The sequence below is a fragment of the Eriocheir sinensis genome, chromosome 15 (assembly GCF_024679095.1).
Source record: "Eriocheir sinensis breed Jianghai 21 chromosome 15, ASM2467909v1, whole genome shotgun sequence".
Classification (NCBI taxonomy): domain Eukaryota; kingdom Metazoa; phylum Arthropoda; class Malacostraca; order Decapoda; family Varunidae; genus Eriocheir; species Eriocheir sinensis.
Genome location: NC_066523.1, coordinates 18458091 through 18482740, shown reverse-complemented (window position 1 = coordinate 18482740; position 24650 = coordinate 18458091). Strand labels below are relative to the sequence as shown.

The window sequence follows — 24650 nt, the reverse complement described above, 5'->3', positions numbered from 1 at the left end:
AGGTGGTCAGATGCCCCTGGGGATGGTAGCTTGGTCGTGTTATTCTGTATGCGGCGCCCATTCCTCCCACCGTCATCTCTACGGGAGGGTTACCTGGTGTCGAGTAGCCAGGTACTGTTTTTATTCCAGCGTGCCTGGAGAACTTCTTCCGCGGCGTAGTGAAAGCGATTCACATGAGGCGAGGGTACACTGTGTTAGAGATTCTTACAAATAGGTTTACTGCAAGTAGAAATAATAATCGAATGTTAGTGCTTAGGATATACAAAACGAGTGGATGCTGTCGCCACGAGCCAATGAACGCTGGGCTGGAAGACCACGTGACCAGTCTGGTGCTGCCCTCTGGGTTCAGGTGGGGCGGCTGGGAGGCTGTTGCGCTCACCTGGGTTAGTGGCGCTGTGAACAGTGAGCAAGATGGAGAGACGCAGAGTCGTCCATTCACGAGATGATTCAGGAAATTCCTAGTGGCCTGTCAATACTCTAGAGCGACAGTGTGGGGGGCTGCGTGCGGAAATGCAGCTGCGTCGAAAGAAGGTTCTGCTCCAGGAGAGATTTTATACAATGATGCCAATTCTGTGCCATATGTAACAGTAATTTAGTACCTGGAGGTGAAGTAGTGTGTTCGTGTCAATAGTGCTAAAGTTGACAGTCGTGTGTGCCATACAGTGTTGGCGGGGGAACCGGACAGCCAACGCGGAGTGGTTGAGGGAGTGAGCGGCGAGTGTCTGGTTCTGGCGAGATGAGCGACCCAGCGGCCAGACGGTAGTAGTGGGCATAACCAGCTCGCTGACAAATAGCTACTGAAGCCCCGTCTGGCCAGCTCAGTGGCCAGGGCGCACCACAGACCCAAGCCTCAGTCTCATCCCATGTGTGAGGAACCCTATCCAGAGCTACCCTATGATCCAAGGTGGCTACCGCGCGCTCCATTGGGGCAGCCGACCCGACACCGCCCGTTAGGATGGCAACTCTAGGGCTCTCAAAAGTCTTTATTCTTGATAAGTACTTTACGGAGCTCCAAAAATTCTGGGAAACGGAGAAGAAGCTTCAAGGTAAGACACGTTGACGACATTAAGTATCTTAGTGTGTCATTATGTTTTTGATGAATGGCTGCTTTTTTACGCGAGGTGGAGGGAGGAGGATCTTGGCCACCGAGGCGGGCTGCTTCACGAGCATCATGATTGACAACCACTTATTACGAACTCCTGAAACTACCGTAAGCCCGGTAGCCGAGCTCCTGCTTCTTTGCCTCCTATGCTAAAAAAAAGGCATTGTTTCAGGTGGATGTTTTGTTCATTGTTGGTGATATTTTGTACATGCATGTAAACAGTTTGTTGTGGCGCATGTTTGTGTGAAGGCTGCACAGTGCACACTGATACGTGGCGTTGTGCCCCGAGCAAGACACCTTCCCAAATGGTGAGTGAGACAACAACCTTGGGTGTTGGCGGCTAGGGCGGGATCTTTACTCTTACATCACCTCCGTGGGAGTTTCTGTCCAAAATATTTCCACGCTCGCTCCTTTAATAGTAGTGACTGAGGTCCGCCCCCGCCCTCCAGGACATTTGACTTCCTTGAATGACAGTGATGTACTTAATTACCCTGTCCCTGAGGCCCACCCTTATCTTAGGACTCGCACGCAGCTATAATTTTTTTCCCAACCTGATCTGCGCTTGTCTGTCAGGGAAGATTCTCGCAGCAGCGGAAGTGCGAGGCCGCGGGAAGTGAGGGGGGCGGCAGGTTCATGGTCTTCTCTGCCAGGTGTAGTGTCAATTTCTGTGTAGCGACAAACATTGTAACAATTTTTAATTTTTAACAAAGGCATCTTACCTCTGATCTTGAGCTAATAATGCACAAAACTGATGATATGTCGAGGTAACTTAAAAGAGGTGATCGCCCTTTGCAAGACTGTTGTCAGGAGGACGTGGAGCAGCGAGGCGGCCCAGCGGGTTGTGAGCTTGTGCGTCGCTCTCAGGCAGACGGAAGGGAACAGGTGCTCTCAGATCACTTCCTACTGCAGCGTTGATGCCCCCTGCCCGCCGAGCTGCTGGATGCCTTTATACTGGAGCGTTGATGTTTCTCATGAGCAATCGCTGCAATAATATTTTTTTCTAAAGTTTAAGTGTAGCAAATGTTTTTTTTTTCTGTTAATGTATTTTTTGCTTTCGTACGAGTCTGACACCGAGCAAAACATGTGTATCGGAGGGTATTGCTTGGTATTTTCTTATTCTGCGTCAGAACCGCATTTTCTGTGTGGTGAAAATGATAACGATGTGTGTATGCTGCAAACTTTGAGCTAGTAAAAGGCAAGGTAATTATTTCCTTAGCCAATCTTCATGTATTTTTCTTACTCGTATATCTGAACTTGCGTGCGTGCGTATGTGGGTCGCTCTGGGATAGACAAAAGCAAGCCACTCATCCATTTGACCGACAAGAAACTGCACACACACACAAAAAAAAATAATAGGAAATTTCTTTGTAAATTAGAAAAAAAAGGTGGTTACTTCTTATCAAAAATCCTGCTCATGAGGTGTCTTAAGGAGGAATCTTTGACCCTGTGCATCTCGGGGTTGGTATTGAACCTTCGTGGCAGCTCATGAAGGTTGGTCGCCTGCCAGTGTCAAGTTGGGTACGATGCGATGGTTCGACTCCCGAAGCACACCACCACCACCACCACCCTGACGCCAGCATGATGAGAGAAAGGAAACAGGGACCATATTTTCAAACGCTTCACCGCTTACACACTCACATTCGACAGGGTTTTTGAAGGGGTATTGAGCATTTCCAGAGGTACATTTATGACCCTGGTGGTAGTTTGACCCCCCTTCTGTACCGTAAACGTGAAAAACACCCATGGAAACCCGATTAAACTCCATTTTAGCCTTTGAAAATAGATGGCACGAGAGGTGGAAGCGTTTGAGAATACCGACCCAGAAGTCTATCAGAGGTCAATCCGTATTTACAACGCAAATCTCTTTTTTTCGACTCAAGTCCTCATCTCTTTGGAATCACTTGACTGACTAGGTGAAGCCCATGACCCGCCAGCAGGTTCTCATGCCGTTTAGTATAACCGAACCTTCCGTGTACAGTTTCTAAGCCCGAAGCGGTGTTTTTATGGGTGTTTATGTTATGGGAGCCGTGCGAGGCGTGCGTGGCTGGGTCAGTAGTTGGCTAATGTTCTGAACAGCCTGACCCAACACCCACCTCCGAGCAGCCCTTAGTGAGAACCATTCAGGTGTTGCTTTCTCTCTCTCTCTCTCTCTCTCTCTCTCTCTCTCTCTCTCTCTCTCTCTCTCTCTCTCTCTCTCTCTCTCTCTCTCTCTCTCTCTCTCTCTCTCTCTCTCTCTCTCTCTCTCTCTCTCTCTCTCGTTTGCTTTTTATATGTGTGTGTCTTCTCCTGTAGCTGATTTTGTTCTCCTCCTCACTCCTCCACCTCCTTCCACCTCCCTCTTTACCTCCACGCCCACCCAGTTTGTGTTCCTCTTCTTCGTCTCACCCACCTGACTCCCTCCCTCTCCCCCCTCTCCTCCAAGGCTCGTCCAGCTGATCTCTCCTCCACCTTGGCCTCCACTCCCTCCCCCCTTCACTCTTCCTCCAGCTGGTTCTGCTCCCCCTAATCTCTGATCCTGCCATTCTTTTTCTTCCTTCTCTCCTCCCCTCTCTTTCTCACCCTCTCTCTCTCTCTCTCTCTTCTGCTCTCTCTCTCTTCTCTTCTCTCTCTCTCTCTCTCTCTCTCTCTCTCTCTCTCTCTCTCTCTCTCTCTCTCTCTCTCTCTCTCTCTCTCTCTCACCACTCTCTCTCTCTCTCTCTCTCTCTCTCTCTCTCTCTCTCTCTCTCTCTCTCTCTCTCTCTCTCTCTCTCTCTCTCTCTCTCTCTCTCTCTCTCTCTCTCTCTCTCTCTCTCTCTCTCTCTCTCTCTCTCTCTCTCTCTCTCTCTCTCTCTCTCTCTATCTCTCTCTCTCTCTCTCTCTCTCTCTCTCTCTCTCTCTCTCTCTCTCTCTCTCTCTCTCTCTCTCTCTCTCTCTCTCTCTCTCTCTCTCTCTCTCTCTCTCTCTCTCTCTCTCTCTCTCTCTCTCCACGCCTGCCTGGCCTTGCTTCCAGTAAGTATCCCCGGTGGTTCATTACGTCATACAAGAAAATTAAGCTTGACGTGTTTCGGTGTGGCCTGACCAGCTATTTCGCTTAACCTCTGACCTGAGCTTGATCCTCCCTGCCGCCCGCCGCTAATGGCCACGACACAGCCACGACTCATGCTGGTGTCTGGGCTGGTGGCGACTGGAGGCCTGGGCGGGGGCGAGGGGGCGAGGAACAAGGATGTGTGTGTGTCTTGTGTTGTGTATATACGTGTGTGTGTGTGTGTGTGTGTGTGTGTGTGTGTGTGTGGTCATGAGTTCATCCACACACCGACTTACAGCACACATTGTCTCCACCCACAAGCCTGTACGTGTAGGTGGTCAGCGCTCCCTGCAACGCACTCGGCTCCTTATCCACCACACCTCGGGGCCGCGGGAAACACTGCCATCTGGGGAACACGAGAGATTGTCACCGAGCTATCTTGGTGGTTTAAGGAGATATTAATTCGTGCTGGAGAGCTTGTTGGTTGTCCGGTGAGGTGCTCAAGATACGGTAATGCCAGGAGGTTCGCATCCCGGCCGAGTGTCCTCCACCAGCCGGCGATGAGACTCGGGGCTGCGAACCTTGAGTTATGCGCGTACAAACGATCAACGTCTTGGATACACCATGATGGAAGGAGGAAACCGGCTCTGTGTACCCGGTTTGTCTGGCTGTGTGTGTGTGTGTGTGTGTGTGTGTGTGTGTGTGTGTGTGTGTGTGTGTGTGTGTGTGTGTGTGTGTGTGTATGCTTGTACGTGTGCATGTGCCTGTGCGTGTCTGTGCATGTGAATGGTGGATATATCTATCTATGTGTTGATTGTTTTATTTGTGTGTGTTTGTGCTTTGATTGTTTATTCTGACTCTTTCTGGTGGAACTAGTATAGTATTATAACTACAGTTGCAAACATAACCAGGGCCAAGTGCTTAAAGAGAACGCGTCATTGTCATGTAAACGCTAAGCCACTGGTATTCTCCTTTGCCGCTGTCGACCTTTTTGTCATTCGCTCAAGTCAGCTGAAGACTTTTTGCTTACATTACGTTCAAGGGTCTTTCTGTTCCGCCCCACCTCATCGTAATCTCTACCCAATTAGCCTGATAACAAATCATAAAGCAGTCTATTATAAGTAATGTACTTGTATTGCTATCATTAGTTGCGGATGAGGACAACGAATGATGTGATATTCTTTGCAAAAATTAATTGAAAATGTGCGCGCTTCCTACATGTTTGTCACGTCTTGTGCTTCGGGGCGTGAGGGACAGCAAAGGGTGTTTAAGCTGTAGTGGCCATGTAAAAAAGAAAGTTAATCTTGCCTATTCGAAAACAAAACAAAGCCTTACCAAATGTTTAGATAAGCCTTGGTAGTCAAACAGATGTAAAGTTCTGTGCACCTCTCCTGAAGTGAAAGCCATTACATCTTGGTAATTATCAAAGAAATTATTTATGCTGCATTGTTTTGGTGTGAATACAATGGGTGCCGAGGCGACTGCAAGAAGAATTAGTATTCCTCGAGAGGCTGAGTGGTGGCGTGCCGCCCCTCGAGACGGCTACTCACTTCCTGTGTTAATATGTCAACTAACGGGACGTCGGGATATTATTTAGCACGAGGCGGCCAGCTGCTGATGATGCTCATTCTCAACTCATGACATCACCAACCCGCCTCGAAGTGACGAATTATTTGATATGTAAATAAGAAGAGCGAAACTACGAATTAATTTTATATACAAATTTACTGTGCAGCCTTACGTCTATGTTTGCATGCAGATATCCTGCATTGAATCGTCTGCGGGCTGTGGCGGCTCACACTCACCTGCATATACTTAAAGAACACGAGCTGGGGACCACCCGTGCAGGAGGGCAGCCCAGCCGGGTGTGGGCCACCGTCTGGCAATAGGTGAGGGTTGCTCGTTGGGTTTCTCGCCCGCTAAACGCCCTCTGAGCGTCCCCTGAGTGGCTGCTGGGCGGCACCTCCCAGGGTCAACACTCTTGGTCCTGAGTGCTGTTATGGCAACGTGAAGTGGCTGTGGAGGGCCAGCGCGCCACACGGCCCCGCCTCGCTGCCAGCCTGTCACTCCACATGGACCTCCGTGGCTAAGGCGGCGGCCCTGGCGTGTCGGAGCAGTGCCGCGAGGCCAGTCAGAGGCTGAGGAATGTCAATGGTATAATGACCGGGCCCCTCCTGCCCCTCCCTCACGGCATCTCGGCCTTCCCTACCTCTGCCCCCTTCCCTCCCTACTTGTACCCCATTTTCTCTCTACCTGTAACCTCCTCCTCTTCCTCTTCAGCGTACCTCCTTCCCTGCCTCCAGTCTTCCTCCTCTGTGTACCCCCTCTTCTTCCGTGTACCTCCTTCCCCGCCCCAGTTCACCTCCTTTTCCTTAGCGTAATCATTCTCTTCATCCTTGTACTTCCTCCTCCTCGTTCCTCCTTCCTTTTCTCATCTTAACTTGCTTTCTTTAATCCCTCTCTTCGTTGTACTTCCTGCTCCTTCTCGTTCCCTCCTTTTCTCATCGTAACCCGCTTTTTCTAATCATCCTCTCCTTTGTACCTCCTCCTCCTCGTTCCTCCTTCCTTTACTTATCTTAACCTGCTTTCTTTAATCCTTTTTTACGTTCTACTTCCTTCTCCTTCTCGTTCCCTCTTCCTTTTCTCATCGTAACCTGCTTTTTCTAATCATGCTCTTCCTTGTACCTCCTCCTCGTTGTTACTCCTTCCTGCTTTTCTTCCATGTTCCTCCTTTACCATCAGCAATGTATTTCCTTCCTGTCTTCTTTCAACCTCCTCCCCTCCTCTCACGATACCTCATTCTCTCATGCAGAAAACGTCATGCACTGCCCCTCCCCTAGAATGGTGCCTTCTTTCCTGTCGTCTATACATCTGCCACTCATATTCTCGGGTCACTCCCTTCTCCCTCTCACTTTACCTGCTCTCTCTCTCTCAGCATCACTCCTCGCGGCTTTACTTTTCTCTCCACCTTCTCTCTGCTTAAAACTATTTCCTTTTGATATCCATTTTCATAACGTAATGATTCGGTGAGTTGAGGAAGTGGTTCATTTCGTTCGCATTCGCTGATCCGCTGTAATCTTGCCTCAGCACCGACCTACCAACAACAGCAGCGGCGGCCTCAGAAACAGCATCCTCCTTACCCAGACCTGCCCGGCCCTCCATCGTCTGGCCGGGCAACGTGAGACTGACAGACCAGTTAATTCCAGGTTCCACACCGGTTATTAGCTCAGCGTCTTGGAATACCTTGGTGTTTATCTGTCGGACGTATTCATATGAGTTGGGCAGGTGTTGATGTTCGGGCTGATAAGAGGGAGGACGACGGCAGTTGTGATATTTCAAGGCAGAGTTATCAGAAGAGGCCGAGGAGGTAAAGATCTTGTTAGTTCCGCACTGTGACATTATCGAGACGCTGGGTAATTATAATTGGTTACTAATGTATTCAAGTTCTGGATCCCTCGTCTATCAAACACATGCAGGCTTCTCGCATTGCTTTTGGGTGAGCAACGAGGCAAGGCCAAGTGGGTGGAAGCGCTCGGGTCTCAGCTTGAAGTGGAAAGATGATTTGAAGATTCAGATCCGGCACCAAACTTTTGCCCGTTCCCTGGAGGGGGGCCACAGGTAGGCCTAAATGAGAGCCCCGCTGGGTAGCGTGGAGGCCTGAGGAAGGCTGGCTGGGTGGGGGCTGTCACTCCGGCCCACCACAATGAAGACTCCCTCATTACAGACATAGACAATGACGAATTAGTAAATGAGGGTCAGGACTCATGGCGCTACACCCCGCGACCCACACGCCCAACTCGGACACCTCGCTCAATCTTTTATCAGCGAGCGGCCAAGACGTGTTTCTGGTTTTGGATGGGAAGGATTACATTCTCAGTGAGATTACGGTTTCTATCACAAAGGTTGATATTCATATGATACACCATGAGGCAGTGTGTGTGTTTGTGTGTGTGTGTGTGTGTGTGTGTGTGTGTGTGTGTGTGTGTGTGTGTGTGAAGAGAGAGAGAGAGAGAGAGAGAGAGAGAGAGAGAGAGAGAGAGAGAGAGAGAGAGAGAGAGAGAGAGAGAGAGAGAGAGAGAGAGAGAGAGAGAGAGAGAGAGAGAGAGAGAGAGAGAGAGAGAGAGAGAGAGAGAGAGAGAGAGAGAAGAGGGCATAAGAACATACAAAGCATAAGGAGTCTGCACGTGGCCAGTGGGCCTACACTGGGCAGCTCTTATAACTTTAACACCACATATCCTTCCTGTAAATTATCTATGTAGTATTTAATCTTTCCTTCAAGTTACCTGTCGTACTGACAGTCCCGCATGACTGCTGTGTCTGTTGACCCACCCACGGCTCTGTTAGAAAACCAAATTTTGCCTCCTCAGAAAACAAAGTTTTGCCCGTCTTCGTTTAATCAGAATTTATCCAATATAAACTCATCCCTACGTGTCATGCCCTGCCATTTTACTACCAGATCTTTGTTGACATCAGCAATATTAAATTCTTTCATATATTCATTTTAGTGAATATAGTTTGAAGATATTTTCTGCGCATTTATAGATAGGAAAGACACGTGAAGGAAAAGACGGAAAAGCTACGATGGTTATGGAAACTCATGGGAGCAGTTAGAGCGTCCTGTCGATATTAAAAAGGAGGAAACAGCTTAAAGGAGCCGAAGGTAAAGACCGGATGCGATGTGAATGAAAAGATGGACTCTATGGACCAAACCGTTCCTCCTGACCAGCTAGGAGGGGGCGGGGGGAGAGAGATGAACGAAAGAGGCTGCTGTTTCACGCGGCAAAAGAGGGAGCATCGGCAGCCTTTTGCCTCAGCTCAGCTCGTGTTATTTGTGCTCACTCCGTCGTCCCTCAAACCTCGACAAAGGGACACCAAGGCCCTTACAGCGCATCAAGGGGAGGGGACATACATTCTCCCAGTGCCCAAGTTCCAAAGGCCGCCCTCCTCAGCTTCAAGGACTGTTGATCGCCCACAATACCTGTTTGTATTGGTCCCCCCGTTCGTTGCTCCCTCGGTGCTGTAGCTTGTCTTGGGGGGACGTGATGTGGAGCCTTTGACAGACTGGAAGTGAATGAAGATACTCCTAATGGTGAGTGGCTGTGAGGAAGAAGGATGAGGGAGCTAAAATGATGGTGGTGGGATGAGGAGGTTATGATGGTTAATGATGGTTGTCTGCCGGTTTGAGACGTGCAAGATAGAAGAGCGTCCCAGCAGAAATCTTAAAGGCCCGTGTCCCCTGAACGAACCAAAGGAAGGAGGATCGTTGGGGATCTCTTGTAGTGGCTGGCTGGGACTCGGAACAAGAAGGACACAATCTGGGCGTTGGTCGTCAAACATCTGTGTCTCTCTAGTCACGACGGCTCCCTTCCCCCTCGCCGTCCTCCCTCGCCACTGCCCCTCCTCGCCAGACGTCCCGCCCACACCTCGCTTACCTGAACACAGGTTTAAGTTCGCGTCCTTTTCTCGCTAATTACTTGATGTCAGGAAAGGGACGATACCAGTGATTTCCAACACGGTGTCCACGCGAACTGGCACGTTTTTGCTTTCCAAAATTGACATATAGGAAGATGATTCATGTCCCTAATGCTATATAAACGAAAATGCTGAGTCACGCTCTAAACCACCATGAAAGTCAAGAGTGTTGGCTGCATCCCTCACCTGGTGTGTTGGTGCAGGTCCTCACCTGGGCAGGTTGTCATTAGTCTATTATTACTGGTGTCATTCATTCATTCCTAACCTTGTCACCACATCGTCCTGAAACCTTCTCCGCCCTTCTGCTACTCTTCTTTCAGTGCTCATTAACCATGTCGTTCCACAGTTCTCTTGTAATTTTTCTTTCATAATTTCAGTGTAAATTCTACATTTACTGTTACGAAGACTAAGTGATACACGTTTACAGTCATTACGCTGCGTATCAGTGAGCGTAACAAAGTACAGAGAGCGCGCCAGAGACCTCTGGACGGAACGCTGGTGGCGAGTATGTTTAAGGCTCAAAGTTATTAGCTCAGATCCACGACCATTCCAGGCTGGGTTCGTCCCGGCCCCTGAATACGTCGCTACAGCAGCAGGCTCGCAAAGTATACACTGTCTTCCCTCTCCCTATTTTTCAGTATCTGCTCACCTGCAATTTTCATTATTCATCTTCACTCACCTTCATTACCCTTACGTGTGGCGATTTTTTCCTTACATGAAGGAAGTGTGCCATTTGTCCAAGTTCATACTCACAGTCTCGGGTCTTTATACTTCTTGTTGCTACTCCTTCTACGTTCTGCTCCCTCATATTTTATTGCCCCTCTCACTTCCAGCTAATGCCCCTCATCTTCTCCTGGCCTGCTGGTGTTCGTACAGCATACCCTCACCGGATTATGGCTCCTCATCCTACTGGTTCCTCGCTCTCACTGGCTCTGGCATTCGTGGATTGTATATATTCACAAAAGGACTATAGTTAGCTTCCTGCTCTTCCACTTTCCCTTTTTAGCCTTATGGAAAAATTTAAAAAGATGGAAGACTTGCAAAACTTGAATAATAAGAATGTTCGGGGAAGGATAGGTCAGTGTCCACAGAATGGTTAGTAAGAAAAATACTTTATATACGTGTGTGTGTGCGTGTGAGAGACGTGGGGGGGCGGGGGTAGTTTGTTGTTGGCTTGTCAGCCATAGTCTTCTGTAAAGCTCGTCCTTCCCCTCACAATCATGCACACCTCTCGCCTCCTGGAGGTTTCTAGACAGTGCCTGTGAGGAACGCGAGACATCCACGCTAACGATGGTTCTGCTCGACATTATCTTTTTTAACGCTTTAGGGACCTCAAAGAGATGCCGCTCTGCTGTTATCTGTTGCAAATACCTCTATACGAGTCTAGAATCTGGTCCTTATAGTGAACTCTGCTGTTGAATATATCGTCTGTCGTGAAGCTCTTGACTCTTACTTACATAAGTGCAAGTGCAGCTGTTAATAAACCACGCTTTTCTAACTCGATTTAGCAAGAGGAGGCTTACAATAATAAAATCTTGTTTCATAAAGTCCATGAATTCGTTCCCTTGTGACAAGACGGTGCAGGCAGTGATTGACAGCCTCCCTGGCACCAGCGGACGGCCAACACACGTCAGCTCTGATTCGATTATCGACGTTTATCTTGTTTTACTTCATCCACAGATATTGTTTGCTTGAACTATTAAAAAGTCCAACATAAATTATGTATGACAGTAACTAGATCCTACAAACTTGTTGGCTAGCAAGGTTTCTCTTTGATGTCTAAGATTGTTATTTTTTTTTAATGTTTTTAAATTTGATGCTAAATTATGACCCTTCATGTAACAGGCTGGGAAGTGCACATTTGCTTTTTGTTACTAATAGCTAAGCAAGTTCTTGGAGTGAAAATGAGGGAAAATAATTTATAAAAACCCAATAATGTAGTTTTTGTTTTGTTTTATGGTCTGTATGACCCACTCACCAGGAAGAATGTGTTCCCTGATTTTTATTTGCCATGGTCCGCCTGTCACCCCCGCCCGTCTCCACGGCCTGCACGTGGCACCGAGAGGCAGGTCACGTGGCGTACACTGCGGAAATTACCGAGTCTAAACCCAGATTCCTGAATAATAATTCAATAAATATTCATCCGCACTACTAATGACATGTATTGTTGCCATGGCCACCCGTCCCTCGCGGCCCTACCACTATTATCTTGCTCAGACTCGTTCTGCAGCAGCGCATGCTCATGGAAGGCGGCCGCCAGCTTGCGCCCGCACGCCCACCCGCCTGCTACTCGGGTCGCCCACCTTCGAACTTGTCAACTCTTCTGCCCCGTCCGCCCAGACTGCAAGGTGTATGTCTGCCCATCATCAGATTGCTTAGATTACTAAGCATCTGCCAGTTTTCATTCAGTACTGTACTAGTGTCCCCCTACAATTACCCTGTGCTGTAGCCCTCTGCGCGAAAGTGATCACAGACTTTACTCGCCTTAGCTGTAAACGTTTTCTATCATACCAAATCTTCAATCGTTCGTTTACCAGCAACCTTTTTTTTTTTGGTGTTTTTTTTTTTTTGCTATTCACGGAAGTTACGTTATTACCTACACAAACCCCTTCCGTCCACACCTGCCCAGTGCTGTTTTTGATACCGAAGAATAATTTTTGATCAGTCTCTCTCTCTCTCTCTCTCTCTCTCCCCCCCCCCCCCACCACCACCACCACCACACACACTTAACATCCACCGCTAATTTTCCTTTTCTTGTCTCTTACGCTGCATTTCCACTTCCTCCTTCCCTCGCTCACCTCTCCTTGCGTCCAACTTTTCGAAAATTGCAAAATCTAAAACGTATACACATCGCCTCGCCGGACTCGACCCTTGCCTCCCAAATATCAGCGTCACGAAGGGCAGAAAAGAAAAAAAAAGAAAACATGGACAAAATGAAACGCAAAATCAGTCATACTCTCCACGAAAATGTAATTAATTCAGACCTGCCCTCCTCCACTCCCAAACTTGTTGTCGGCGCTGCAGAAGGTTTATGTCCCGGTGATGGCAATGGTGTGGGTGATGATAGTGGTGGCGGTGGTGAAGGGGGCGAGGTAAGGGCCCATTGAGGTGACAGTGATGACAATGTTCCTCGCTATGATGAGAATGATGGTGATGGTGGTGGAGGGACAAGCTTTAGGTTTTCTTGAATTGGCGAAGATTGTGATGATGCAAGAGGGGGGGATGGAGGGCTATGGTGATGACGTAGTGGTGTGTATATTGGGGGGTCGTTTTTAGTGGTGATGACATAAGCAGTGGCCGTGGTGGGGACTGGTGTGGTGGTAGTGTTTCTAAGTGGTGTTGGAAGTGATGGTGGTGAAACAAAGATGCATCGGAGTCCTTGAACGAGGCAAAAATAATACACACACACACACACACACACACACACACACACACACACACACACACACACACACACACACACACACACACACACACACACACACACACACACACACACACACACACACACACACACAGAAAAACAGCCAGACAGCTATACGGACTGACATAAGGTGGACATACAAACAAACAAACAGACAGACAGACAGACAGACGGACAGGAGAGGATATACCAGACTCCAGCGACCTGAGAGTAGAAGGGAGAAGGTCAAAGGGTCGGCGAACAAATACTCTCAGAGGAGAATATTTTCGAGAAGACGCCGGAGGTTGGATTTGCATAATTTGGCAGATGAAAAAAAGGTCATTCGGTTGTTAGGAGGGATGATTGCAAGCATCCATCACACACAAACACTGCATGATGCTTTCCTCTCAGCCTCAACCTCTTGGATTAACCTCAGGCGTCAAGTGGCCCTCCTCCTCCTCCTCCTCCTCCTCCTCTTTCGTTCTCTCCTTCAGTCTCATCCACCTCCTCCTTCCTCTTCTGCCTTTCTCATCTTCCCTCCTCCAGTCATCTTATTATTTCCCTCAATTCTCACTTTGTCTTCTCATCCTTTTTCTTTCTCTTTTTTTTTCTTTTTCTTTTTCTCTCCACTTTCCTCCTCCCCTCTTCTCTTCGATCTCTCCCACTTCCTTCTCCTCCTTCTCCCACTTCCCCCTCCTCCCACTTCCTCCTCCTCCTCTTAACCCTTCATTTCCTCGCCCGAGCAAGGGAGGTATACGAGTTTTTCTTACACTCGTGACTACACTTGGAAAGAGAGAGAGAGAGAGAGAGAGAGAGAGAGAGAGAGAGAGAGAGAGAGAGAGAGAGAGAGAGAGAGAGAGAGAGAGAGAGAGAGAGATGTGCGCGTGCGTGCGCGCGCTTGTGTGGGCAGGTGTGAATGAGGGAGGGAGTGAGTAAGCCTTCGTGTGGGAGTGAAAGAAAAGTGTGTGTGTGTGTGTGTGTGTGTGTGTGTGTGTGTGTGTGTGTGTGTGTGTGTGTGTGTGTGTGTGTGTGTGTGTGTGTGTGTGTGTGTGTGTGTGTGTGTGTGTGTGTGTGTGTGTGTGTGTGTGTGTGTGTGTGTGTGTGTGTGTGTGTGTGTGTGTGTGTGTGTGTGTGTGTGTGTGTGTGTGTGTGCGCGCGCGCCTGCGTGTGTGGTATGTGAAATCTCGCAGATAGCAAGGGCAATAAACACACGCCGGTGTGCGCACGCACGCACGCACGCACGCGCGCGCACACACACACACACACACACACACACACACACACACACACACACACACACACACACACACACACACACACACACACACACGAGAGCATCCTTGTCCTTTCTGCCAGGTTTGCATCCTGAAGGCAGTACGTTACCATTACCTGACCTGTCCTTGTCCTGGCGTCTACAGGGAACTGAAGTCTGTGCAATCCACCATGCCTAGTTTATAGTCTTCTCCGCCAGCTCTTTTGCATTGTTTTATTTTTGCCTCATGAGGGTACAGAGGAGACGGGATAGGGGCTGATGTACCGAGACCTTGACGCTGGAGGGAAGCTTACAGGTCCACACAACAGGTTAGTCTCATTGAAATTATAATGAGTGTCTGCGCGCACAAAATTCTGTGTCATCCACCCGAGGGTCAGAAACCACGTAACACCGATTTACTGTGATAAGACTCGTTGTGTCGCTTGGCCCGAGAGCTTATTGCAGGGGGCGTGGCGCGGGAAAGGGCATACACGCTTCAAAGACTCTCACTAAGGATTCACAGTGACACCGAGCAAGAACGTGTGTGGGGTGGGTGGGGGGGAGGGGGGTATAAAGGGTAAATGTGTGTGGAGAGAGGAGACGAAAAGTTTGTGGGGCAGGAGGTGTGTGTGTGTGTGTGTGTGTGTGTGTGTGTGTGTGTGTGTGTGTGTGTGTACTACTACTACTACTACTACTACTACTACTACTACTAATAATAATAATAATAATAATAATAATAATAATAATCGGTTTATGAAGTGATTGCAGCGGTTAAGCTGAAAATATGCACATTAGGAATACAATGTTGAAAAAGTACAATATGAAAGGGGTATAGGGGGTCTGTGGTTTACATTGTGGGAAAGTTGTGATGAACTAGAAGAGAGAGAGAGAGAGAGAGAGAGAGAGAGAGAGAGAGAGAGAGAGAGAGAGAGAGAGAGAGAGAGAGAGAGAGAGAGAGAGAGAGAGAGAGAGAGAGAGAGAGAGAGAGAGAGAGAGAGAGAGAGAGTGTTTGTAAAAGGTCATGTTAAGGGTATACGCTGTAACTGTGTGTTGGGTCGGCTCGTATCTCCATTACCTCAGCCCTTTAGATTGTGGTGGGTGAGAGCCATTACTTCGAGAAACAAGCGAAGTTACCTCGGTTCCGGGCTACCACAGTTTACCTTCCCCAAGTTTCTCTCTTGGTACCCATTTATTGACCATTCCGAAAAATGGTGAGAGTAGCTGGGTAGGGTAGGTGCCGACTGCCCTGGGCCGGGATCAAAGCTGGACCCGCCGTTTCATTGTTAGGTGTGCAAACCACTACACCATAAGGAACGTGTGTGTGTTGTGATGGGTGGGGGGAGGAATTAAATATGCAAGTAGATAACATCGTGGGTGGGTGGGCGGGCGTGTGTGCAAATGTCTGTCTAGTCTTCACGAGGAGAATGTTTCGTAATGCGTCTTTTGCCCCGGAGGCTCCGTGTACGCGTACAGTTCTGCGGCGGTCGTTGTCTGTGTTGTGGCGGGGCAGGGAACGCCGTGTAGACTCCCTGATTAGATGCAGCAGCCTTCTTGGCGGCACGCGAGAGCCCTTGTGAACAGTTGTAAGGACGTGGCTCTTGAAGGGCTTACAGAGGTTCCCCGTGATTGGTGTTGTTTCGAGGGCACGCGGGACGGCGGTAGCGTATAGGGGCGGAGCTGGGAGAGGAACGAGGATGATCAGGCAGCGAGGCTTCTACACGGAGGAGGTGGATGAGGGAGAAGGCTTGGGGTGTAGGAAAGGTGGTCGTACACGGGCCCTTGCCAAGATGAGAGGTGAGGGAGGTGCTGTGGGGGCGGGGAGGCAGGGCACTGGAGTTCGAAACCAGACACCAAGTGAGTCTGATGGGTTTATTACGAACAACAGGTGGGTGGGTGTGCAGCAAGCCGCGAGCCCTTGCTGTTACGGAGGGGCTGACTGGGCGAGGCTGCACACCGAGGGAGGCCAAGTGGGGTGGGGGAGAGTAGAGAGAGTGGGCTTGGGGGAGGGGAGAGAGGAGAGAGGAAGGGGGAGAGATGGGGAAGAGAGCATTTATCTGTAGGCGAACGTGATGTTATTCTTACGACCACAAATCTGACCACTCGAGAGGGTGAGGTTAAGATTTACCGCGTGTCAGGAGGGCTTCACGCTAAATAGGTTTTCATAAGTATACAACTCGGAGCGACGGGGAAATGTTTATGAATGGATGCTTAGGCGGCCCGGGATGGCGTTACGGCGTCTGTGTCTGGAGATTAAAGTTGTGGCTGGTGTGATGAAATGGGACGCCGAGGCACTGGTGGTTTTGTTATTTTTTTGTTTCTTTTTCTTTTTCTTTCTTTCTCATTTCTGTCGTTATTATTATTGTTTTTTTTTTGTTTCTTTTCCTTTTCCTTCTTTTTTTTCTTCTTCGTCTTCGTTTTCTTCATTATCTTTTTTTTTTTCTCCTCCTCTCCTCAACCTCCTTCTCCTTCTCTTCCTCCTCTTTCTCCTTCTCATTCTCTGCTCTGCTTTATTCTGCCCTGCGTAATCCCCCCAAAACAAAAGTAGTAGTAGTAGTAGTAGTAGTAGTGGTAGCAGCAGCAGTAGTAGTAGTAGTAGTAGTAGTAGTAGTAGTAGTTGTAATAGTAGTAGTAGTAGTTGTTGTAATAGTAGCAGTAGTAGTTGTTGTAATAGTAGTAGTAGTAGTAGTAGTAGTAGTAGTAGTAGTAGTAGTAGTAGTAGTAGTAGTAGTAGTAGTAGTAGTAGTAGTAGTAGTAGTAGTAGTAGTAGTAGTAGTAGTAGTAGTAGTAGTAGTAGTGGTAGTAGTAGTAGTAGCAGTAGCAGTAGTAGTGGTAGTAGTAGTAGTAGTAGTAGTGGTAGTAGTAGTAGTAGCAGTAGTAGTGGTAGTAGTAGTAGTAGCAGTAGTAGTGGTAGTAGTAGTAGTAGTAATGGTAGTAGAAGTAGTAGTAGTAGTGGTGGTAGTAGTAGTAATTTTGCTATAGGCGAACACGTCTCTTAGTATCTGGTTCTTCCTATGTACACATACCTATGTAAACCTCAACCTCCTCCTCCCCCTTCTCCTCCTCCTCCTCGCACTCCTCCTCCTCCAACTCTTCCTCCTCCTCTTCATTATTATCACCTTCAGTCTTTTTCCTTGTTTCTTTTTCTTCTTTTTCTTCTTCTTCTTTTTCTTTTTCTCCTTCTTCTTCTTCGTTTTCGTTTTCGTCATCATCATCATCATCATCACCTCCTCCTCCTCCTCTTCCTGTTACCGCTGTTGTTGTCGTTGCTTGTGCTGCCTTCTCTTGTATTACGTGTTTTGCTGTTGTTGTTGGATGCTGATTACAATTACTGATGGCGGGGGGTTCAAACTGGGGTCCAGGGGTTGAGGAAGTGGCACTGATGTACGCGTGTCCGTAATGGCGCCTCACTCGTGTCTGGAATGTTACTCTCGTTTCTCTAAGGAAATACATAATCTATATCGTTTTTTATCGCTCTCTCCGGATAATCCTGTTTTTGTAGAGGCTGCCGGACCGAGCTTTCTCCCCGCCAATATAACGTTAATGAGTGTTGGTCGCTGCCCCCCGATAGCCAGTGAGACGTCGACTCTGATCACACGGAAACCACGTGACGTAAATTACAAATGTCATCATCGGAACGTTAGCATCAATTAATAGCAGTTGTGGTTGTGGGTGAAGGGAGATGAGATGTTGTGCAGCGAATGACTGAGGAGGAGGAGGAGGAGGAGGAGGAGGAGGAGGAGGAGGAGGAGGAGGAAGAAGAGGAGGAGGAGGGAAAGGTGAACCTGATCCCTGAGTGGCGGCCGGAGGAGCCTCGGGGCCGGACGTCGAGAGAAGTCGCCGCCTTATACGGAGGAGGAGAGAGAAAGCCGCGTCCCTCTCCATCGCTGTCTCCGTCCGGCCTCTCGACTCCACCGCGGGGGCAGCCATCAGCGGCCAGTGGTGTGACGCGGCGGGCAGGGCCGAGGGTTACGTCTGGCCCGGGCTACCATTACCCTCTCGCACCTGTAATCTGCCGTTGCTACCTGTCCCGGCCGCTGATGTGAGCTTCTCGCTGGCAAGGGCTGGATAGAGACCGTCTGATGAGAGTGGAAGTGTCGCAGAGGTGGCAGGGAGGGAGGGTCGGCAGCCAGGTGAGCGGGGAGCCCCTCCCTCACCGGAAGTTGATAATTTTACCTGGGGCGGGAGGGGGCACACGTTCGCCCTCACCTGCCGTTTGCCCCTTAACACTCATCTGCATTCCTCGTCTTCTCTCCTGCTCCTCGGGCGTAATTCTGCCATTCGTTCCTGTTTCTCATGCGGGATGGTGGCTACAGGTGCTCCGTGGCGGCAGCGGCGACGTGCCTCCTAATGCCCTCCGCTGGTCAGGCACGCTCGCTCCTGCCCAGGCGAGGGACAACAGATACCCAGCGGCGGCCTGCGTGCTGCAAATTAATTCCGTCTCCTCCATAACTCCCGCTTCCTTCCCTTGTCCCAAGCTTCTAACGTGTCGCAGGCTACCACCCACCGCGCCTGTAACCTGGATACCCGCCCGCATCCATCCTCCTTCCTGCCGTCGCTTCCTCCTCCCGGCCGGGCTCATCTCCCTTACCCCGGTTGGATGTCGGCGTCGCATTCCTCGCTGCAGCCTTTACTGTTGCAAGTCATGGATATCAGGGATAGCTGCGGACTTCTTCGTTTTAAGATTTCGAAAACGTCATTATCATTTGTTATACGCCAGCTTAAAGGAATATTGGGAACTTACTGTATTACTTTGAATACTTAAAAGCGAATGTAAAGTTACTTAGTGTTTTTATGGTACCGTTTCATGACCTCGGTTAAATGAAGATTTTTGATTCTCGGTTGAACGAAGGGAATAGTGAGAGAAACGTCGGTAAAAAAGAAGAGGCATGGCACAGGGGAAAGTAGAGAAAAGAGTAAAAAAGCGCTGAAAAGAAGAGATCCTCGGGTCAGAGAAAGAGAGAGAGAGAGAGAGAGAGAGAGAGAGAGAGAGAGAGAGAGAGAGAGAGAGAGAGTAATCTTTCTTGGGCATTCATTTAAATTAAAGGGTGTTTTATCAACTTAATCTATTAAACTTAATTTGTGTGGAGAGAGAGAGAGAGAGAGAGAGAGAGAGAGAGAGAGAGAGAGAGAGAGAGAGAGAGAGAGAGAGAGAGAGAGAGAGAGAGAGAGAGAGAGAGAGAGAGAGAGAGAGAGAGAGAGAGAGAGAGAGAGAGACAGAGACAGAGAGGCAGAGAGAGAGAGGTGACACGAGGAATCCAGTGCCTGAAGAGGGATCTTTGCGAGAAGCTTAATGTCCTTCGACCCTGAACCTCCCTCCGCCTGCGGCTCCGTCTTCCCCTTCCCCTTCCAGGCTCCTCGTCGCTTCTCCTCTTCCTCTTCCTCTCCTTTTCTTTCCTTCCCGTTCGCCCTTTTTTTTTTCGTTGTAGTTTTTGATATCTTTAAAGTGGTCTGGAGTCCTGTATTTCTTTGATTGTTTTTCTAGTTTTTTTTTACTTCCCTGCCACTTTCTTCACCTTCGTTCGGAGCTCTTGACCTCCCCGTCTTCTTCGGTGTTTCTTTTTGTATTTTTCTCTGTTCAACTTTTCTCGGTTATCCCTTTTCCTTCATTCACCTTCCCTCCTCTTCTCCCTCCCATTTTTCTTTACAGCCACTTCCTCCATTTGTTTTCTTTCTCATTTCTCCACGTCCCTCCTTTTACCACCCCCTTCCCCTCCCCTAACTCCCCCCCCTCCCTCAGCCCCCATTTGCTATGTTTACATTCACGCCCCAGCGTCCCATTTTTCCTGGAGCCTCGGTCTGTATAAGGACGTAGCCTCATCCCGCACGCACTCTTAACACTTCGCTTCGTCTCGGTTTGGTTATATTCAATTATTTCTTTTATATCTATAACTTCCTCCCTCGACTGTGAGTTACGATAGGAAAGATAGGTTATCACGGATGCGACATGAATAGAGAGCGCCGAGCCGAGAGCATCGCATCAGCCTCAGCTTTACCTCTCGGTCGTGTGAGGGACTGCTGCGTAAGCCCCTCGTGCAGCCCCGGCATATCTGATAAACCCACATTTAACCTTCTCATTCCTTGGGCCATCAGCTCCCTTGCCACCCCGGCCAGGATATGACAAGGCTAAATCTCGAGGAATATAAAAGCCAGACCCGAGGCCAGCGACCATAAGTTGAGGGCAGCGCTCCTCCGCCATCACCGCCATAATCGGTCCATACAGGTGACGAGGCGCGCCGTGGCTGCACTCTCGAAAACCGACCTAAAGGAGGGTCGGCCGAGGGGCGGGAGCCGGGTGTGGGCGAGGCGTGTGGGAGGAGTCTCTTGAGCCATACACAGCGCCGCGCACGAGGGTTCCCGACACCACAGCACTTTCAATAATTCTCACAGCGAGAAACTCTGATATCGTCGTCTGTGCTGTGTTAGCCTGGACCGCGCCTCCCGCCGCTGGAGGAGTGTCCGGAGGCTCTGTCGAACGGGAAGCACTTCGAGGCGAAACGTACCCAGTCCCACACGATAGTCGTCCCACAATGGGGTATATAATTATCTGGTGGAGAACGGCCTGCGTTTACGACGGGGACAGTTGCCGAGAGTTGGGTTGGCCGGCATGACTCTTGGTCCACGGGGCGCTTAGGGCCACTCTCGGGCCGGGCGACGAGGAGCATCGCCTCTCCGATGTGCTGTGTGAAAAGCCACTCTTGGCCAACCTGGCAATTATCACAGCAATATAAATGTCGCGATTGTTATCTCCAGAAACTTTTATTTCCTCCTAGTGATTTTGAGAAATACAACGTTTCTTGTAATCGAAATGTACGTGTTTAGCTAAAATGTAAGACTTATTGGGTGTACCATTAGGATGTTTTGCTGCAAAATAAATGACGCCAAAGCCGGTAAAGGTAATGTTGGGTGCATACACTATGGCTGTGCGTGAAGCGGAACTTACAATCAAAACGTAGTTTTGTAAATCCATTATATATCTACACACACACACACACACACACACACACACACACACACACACACACACACACACACACACACACACACACACACTCACACTCACACACACACACACACACACACACACACACACACACACACACACACACACACACACATATATATATATATATATATATATATATATATATATATATATATATATATATATATATATATATATATATATATATATATATATATATATATATATATATATATATATATATATATATATATATATATATATATATATATATATATATATATATATATATATATATATATATATATATATATATATATATATATATATATATATATATATATACACACACACACACACACACACACGCACGCACGCACGCACATTGTTGAAGGTTGCTGTAATATCAAGTAACTTAAGATTTAGTGTGTGCACTGGTGGAAGTTTTTGATAATCATTCATCGAACACTGCTCGACTCCAAAGCTGCTCCTGGGCAACACAGACTCGTTCCACTACAAATTCTATTGCTTTTAGCATAGACTTTAATCTAACTTGTATCAGCGCCAATTCTCGACGCATCTGCGAGCTTTTGACTCCCGACGGAGGCTGCTGCGAGGAGGGTCCGCCAGTCGTTGCGGGTAACCAGAGTGGGCTCCAAGGTTCAGTCCAGCCCGGGAAAATTAGTACCTCAGCCTCAGGTTATACATGGTGGGCGAGCACTTTAGGCCTAGACTGATGCTCCAGCCTCTCACCTGGACACACACATTCTCTCTCTCTCTCTCTCTCTCTCTCTCTATCTATCTATCTATCTTCTATTACCTCACACTTTTCCCAATTTCAATATCTCTTAATTTTCCGGGTGCCTCGTTACCTCGACACCCACTTCCACGTGTGCGCATGACTAGGGCGCCGCGTGTGGGTGGAGGGTGGTTTGGGGTGGGAGGGAAGGGGCAGCGGTAAGGCGGGACCCGAAGGAACCTTTTCCCCTATATTTTTGTTTGGACGTCTCGTGGTCGACGGGTAATGTTGTGGTGTGTGAAAAGGCGATCTTCGTTAACCTCTGTCCTCACTTTTATTTTCCTTCCTTGTATTTTTTTTCCTTCTCCTTTTACTTTTCTTGTTGCTTTACCTTTGCTGTTCTCGTTTGGGCGTCTGCACTTTGTACACGGACGGCAATTCTTCGTTGAGAAATACTTCAGATACCGCGCGCCTAATGTATTATGATTACAGCTCAATGCTCAGCAGCTCCGGGGTGAGGAGAACGTTGGAAGAGCCGGTTTGTGGGCCGAGGGATAGGCGCGCTACTTGCCGAGGTAACATCTCGAAATGGCGTCTTATCGCAGTGTATCTTACGAGCTTGCTGGGTAATGGGGGCCCGCTCGATGCCGTGCTGATGATCCCACGACTGCCACGAAAACTAGAAGGGTGGAGGCCCTGTTTATTGTCTTTAATTTCGCTTTGGGTTTGTTGAATGATACGTCAGGACCACCATTAGGCTGGGGAGGCCGATGGAGTGATTTGGATGTGGAGCGTCGTGTTGTATCGTCTTGCATCTCGGCCGCGGCTGTGTTCCAACGATCCACTGCCATCGCAACAGCAAAGGCCACGCTGGACCATCACAAGGCACGGCATCACCTCGGAGTGTCGGACCATAGCATCAGTGCACGCCAAACTTCCATGTTCTGACACGCCAAAATAATGCTACGACACACCATAGCACACAACATCAGGGGGCCAATGCGTTACTTGATAAGCCACATCTTGAAATTGCAGTTACATCTCGGTATCGCTGCACGTGACATCACACCACGACGCAAGACGGAATGATTCTCCACCATTCCCAGTGGAGAAGTAACGCACAACACTGCAGACCACAAGACACATGGCCGTTGAACGCACTCGCTCAACAGGTCCCAGGTGCTGCCGAAACTGGTGTGAGAGATGCGGCAGCGACGGAGAAAGTTCTCACGGTAGTATGCTATTAGCTGAAGCTGGTCGGCCATCCTGTGGTGCGGGTAAAGAGTGGGACTGGGCGAGGAGGGGATATGAGCACCCACCAGATTGTAAGGGAGAATGAATAGTGCTCAAGAAAAGAGGGATTAGATGAGGATCACTTTACAATTTAAAGAAGGCAATAACGGATGAGGAGGAGTTTGAATGTGACTAACTTCAGTGGAGTGGAAGTTGAAGCAAGTTTGGAATTTAAGTAAGTGAGGGGAGGACATTAAGGAGAGTGAGTGAGAGGAGTAAACCTGAAGGGAGGGGAGCGAGAAGTGCAGGACTGAAGGTGGGGATAAAAAGGATGCAAAATAAATGAGTAGTGGGAGGTAAGGATGGCCGGGGTGGGATGGGAAAAAAAGGAGCAACTGGCTGTGGACAAGAAAAGTTAACGTCGGGTTCTAGAAGGTGTAGGGCGTGGGAGGGGATAAAAGGAGGATATTATTAAGAGGGGAGCACAGGCGATAAATAAAGACGTGGAGGGGAACAAAGGACTCCAGGAGGGACTCAACAGGTGAGGCCACACGCACGACGGGTTAAGGTGTGACCGGCAGGAGGGGACGGAAGCGGCCTGACCTGCTGACGTAAGCGGTCGTGAGTGGTGAGGGAGGCGGCGGCGAAGGTAGTGGTGGGGATTGTTGTTGTTGGGGGTGTTGGGTGCAGCAGTGTTGGTGGTGCGACAGTGATGGAGTTTTATTTACTTGTAGTGGAGGCTGTGATAAATGTAGTGGTGGTGGATGGTTGTAGTGGGTGGATTGGTGGTTGGTCTGTTTGGTGGAGGTTGTGGTGGTGGTAGTGGTTGTGATCCGCGTGCGTGATGGAGGTCGTAGTGGTTGGCGGTGGTGGTTGTTACGAAGATGATTGTGGAGGTGGTGATGGGTGGATTGGTGGTTGGTCTGTTTGGTGGAGGTTGTAGTGGTGGTGGTAGTGGTTGTAGAGGGATGAGTGGTTGTGATCCGCTTGCGTGATGGAGGTTGTAGTGGTTGGCGGTGGTGGTTGTTACGAAGATGATTGTGGAGGTGGTGATGGGTGGATTGGTGGTTGGTCTGTTTGGTGGAGGTTGTAGTGGTGGTGGTAGTGGTTGTAGAGGGATGAGTGGTTGTGATCCGCGTGCGTGATGGAGGTCGTAGTGGTTGGCGGTGGTGGTTGTTACGAAGATGATTGTGGAGGTGGTGGTGTGAGCAAAATAAAGAGGAAAGGTCATCCATTATGAGGACGTGGCGAGGAGGCGGAATGACCCGGGAGTGGACTGGGAAGGGACTGGGTGCGGCGGATGTGTCTAGCATACCCCTTTCGTATTTTATGCTTCACCACCACCCACCATCTTCACCACCACCATCACCACCACCACCATCACCACCACCACCACCACTGCAACCACCAACACAAACACCACCGCCACCACTTCTACCATCGCCACTACAACCAGCACCTTT

General features: G+C 49.0%; 1 protein-coding gene across 4 annotated transcripts in view; it reads left to right on the top strand.

Annotated features, from left to right (window-relative positions):
* Positions 1-247: 247 nt before the first annotated feature.
* LOC126998996 (unconventional myosin-IXb-like) overlaps positions 248-24650 on the top strand; it is a 97939-nt gene continuing 73536 nt past the window's right edge. For 2 of the 4 annotated variants that reach the window (XM_050861308.1, XM_050861307.1), the window contains exon 1: positions 250-1046. In XM_050861308.1, coding sequence (XP_050717265.1) covers positions 956-1046 — 91 coding nt within the window. In that variant the 5' untranslated portion in view covers positions 250-955. Of the gene's footprint in view, positions 1047-24650 lie in introns of all 4 variants that reach the window. The other 2 variants (XM_050861305.1, XM_050861312.1) reach the window with 2 other exon arrangements.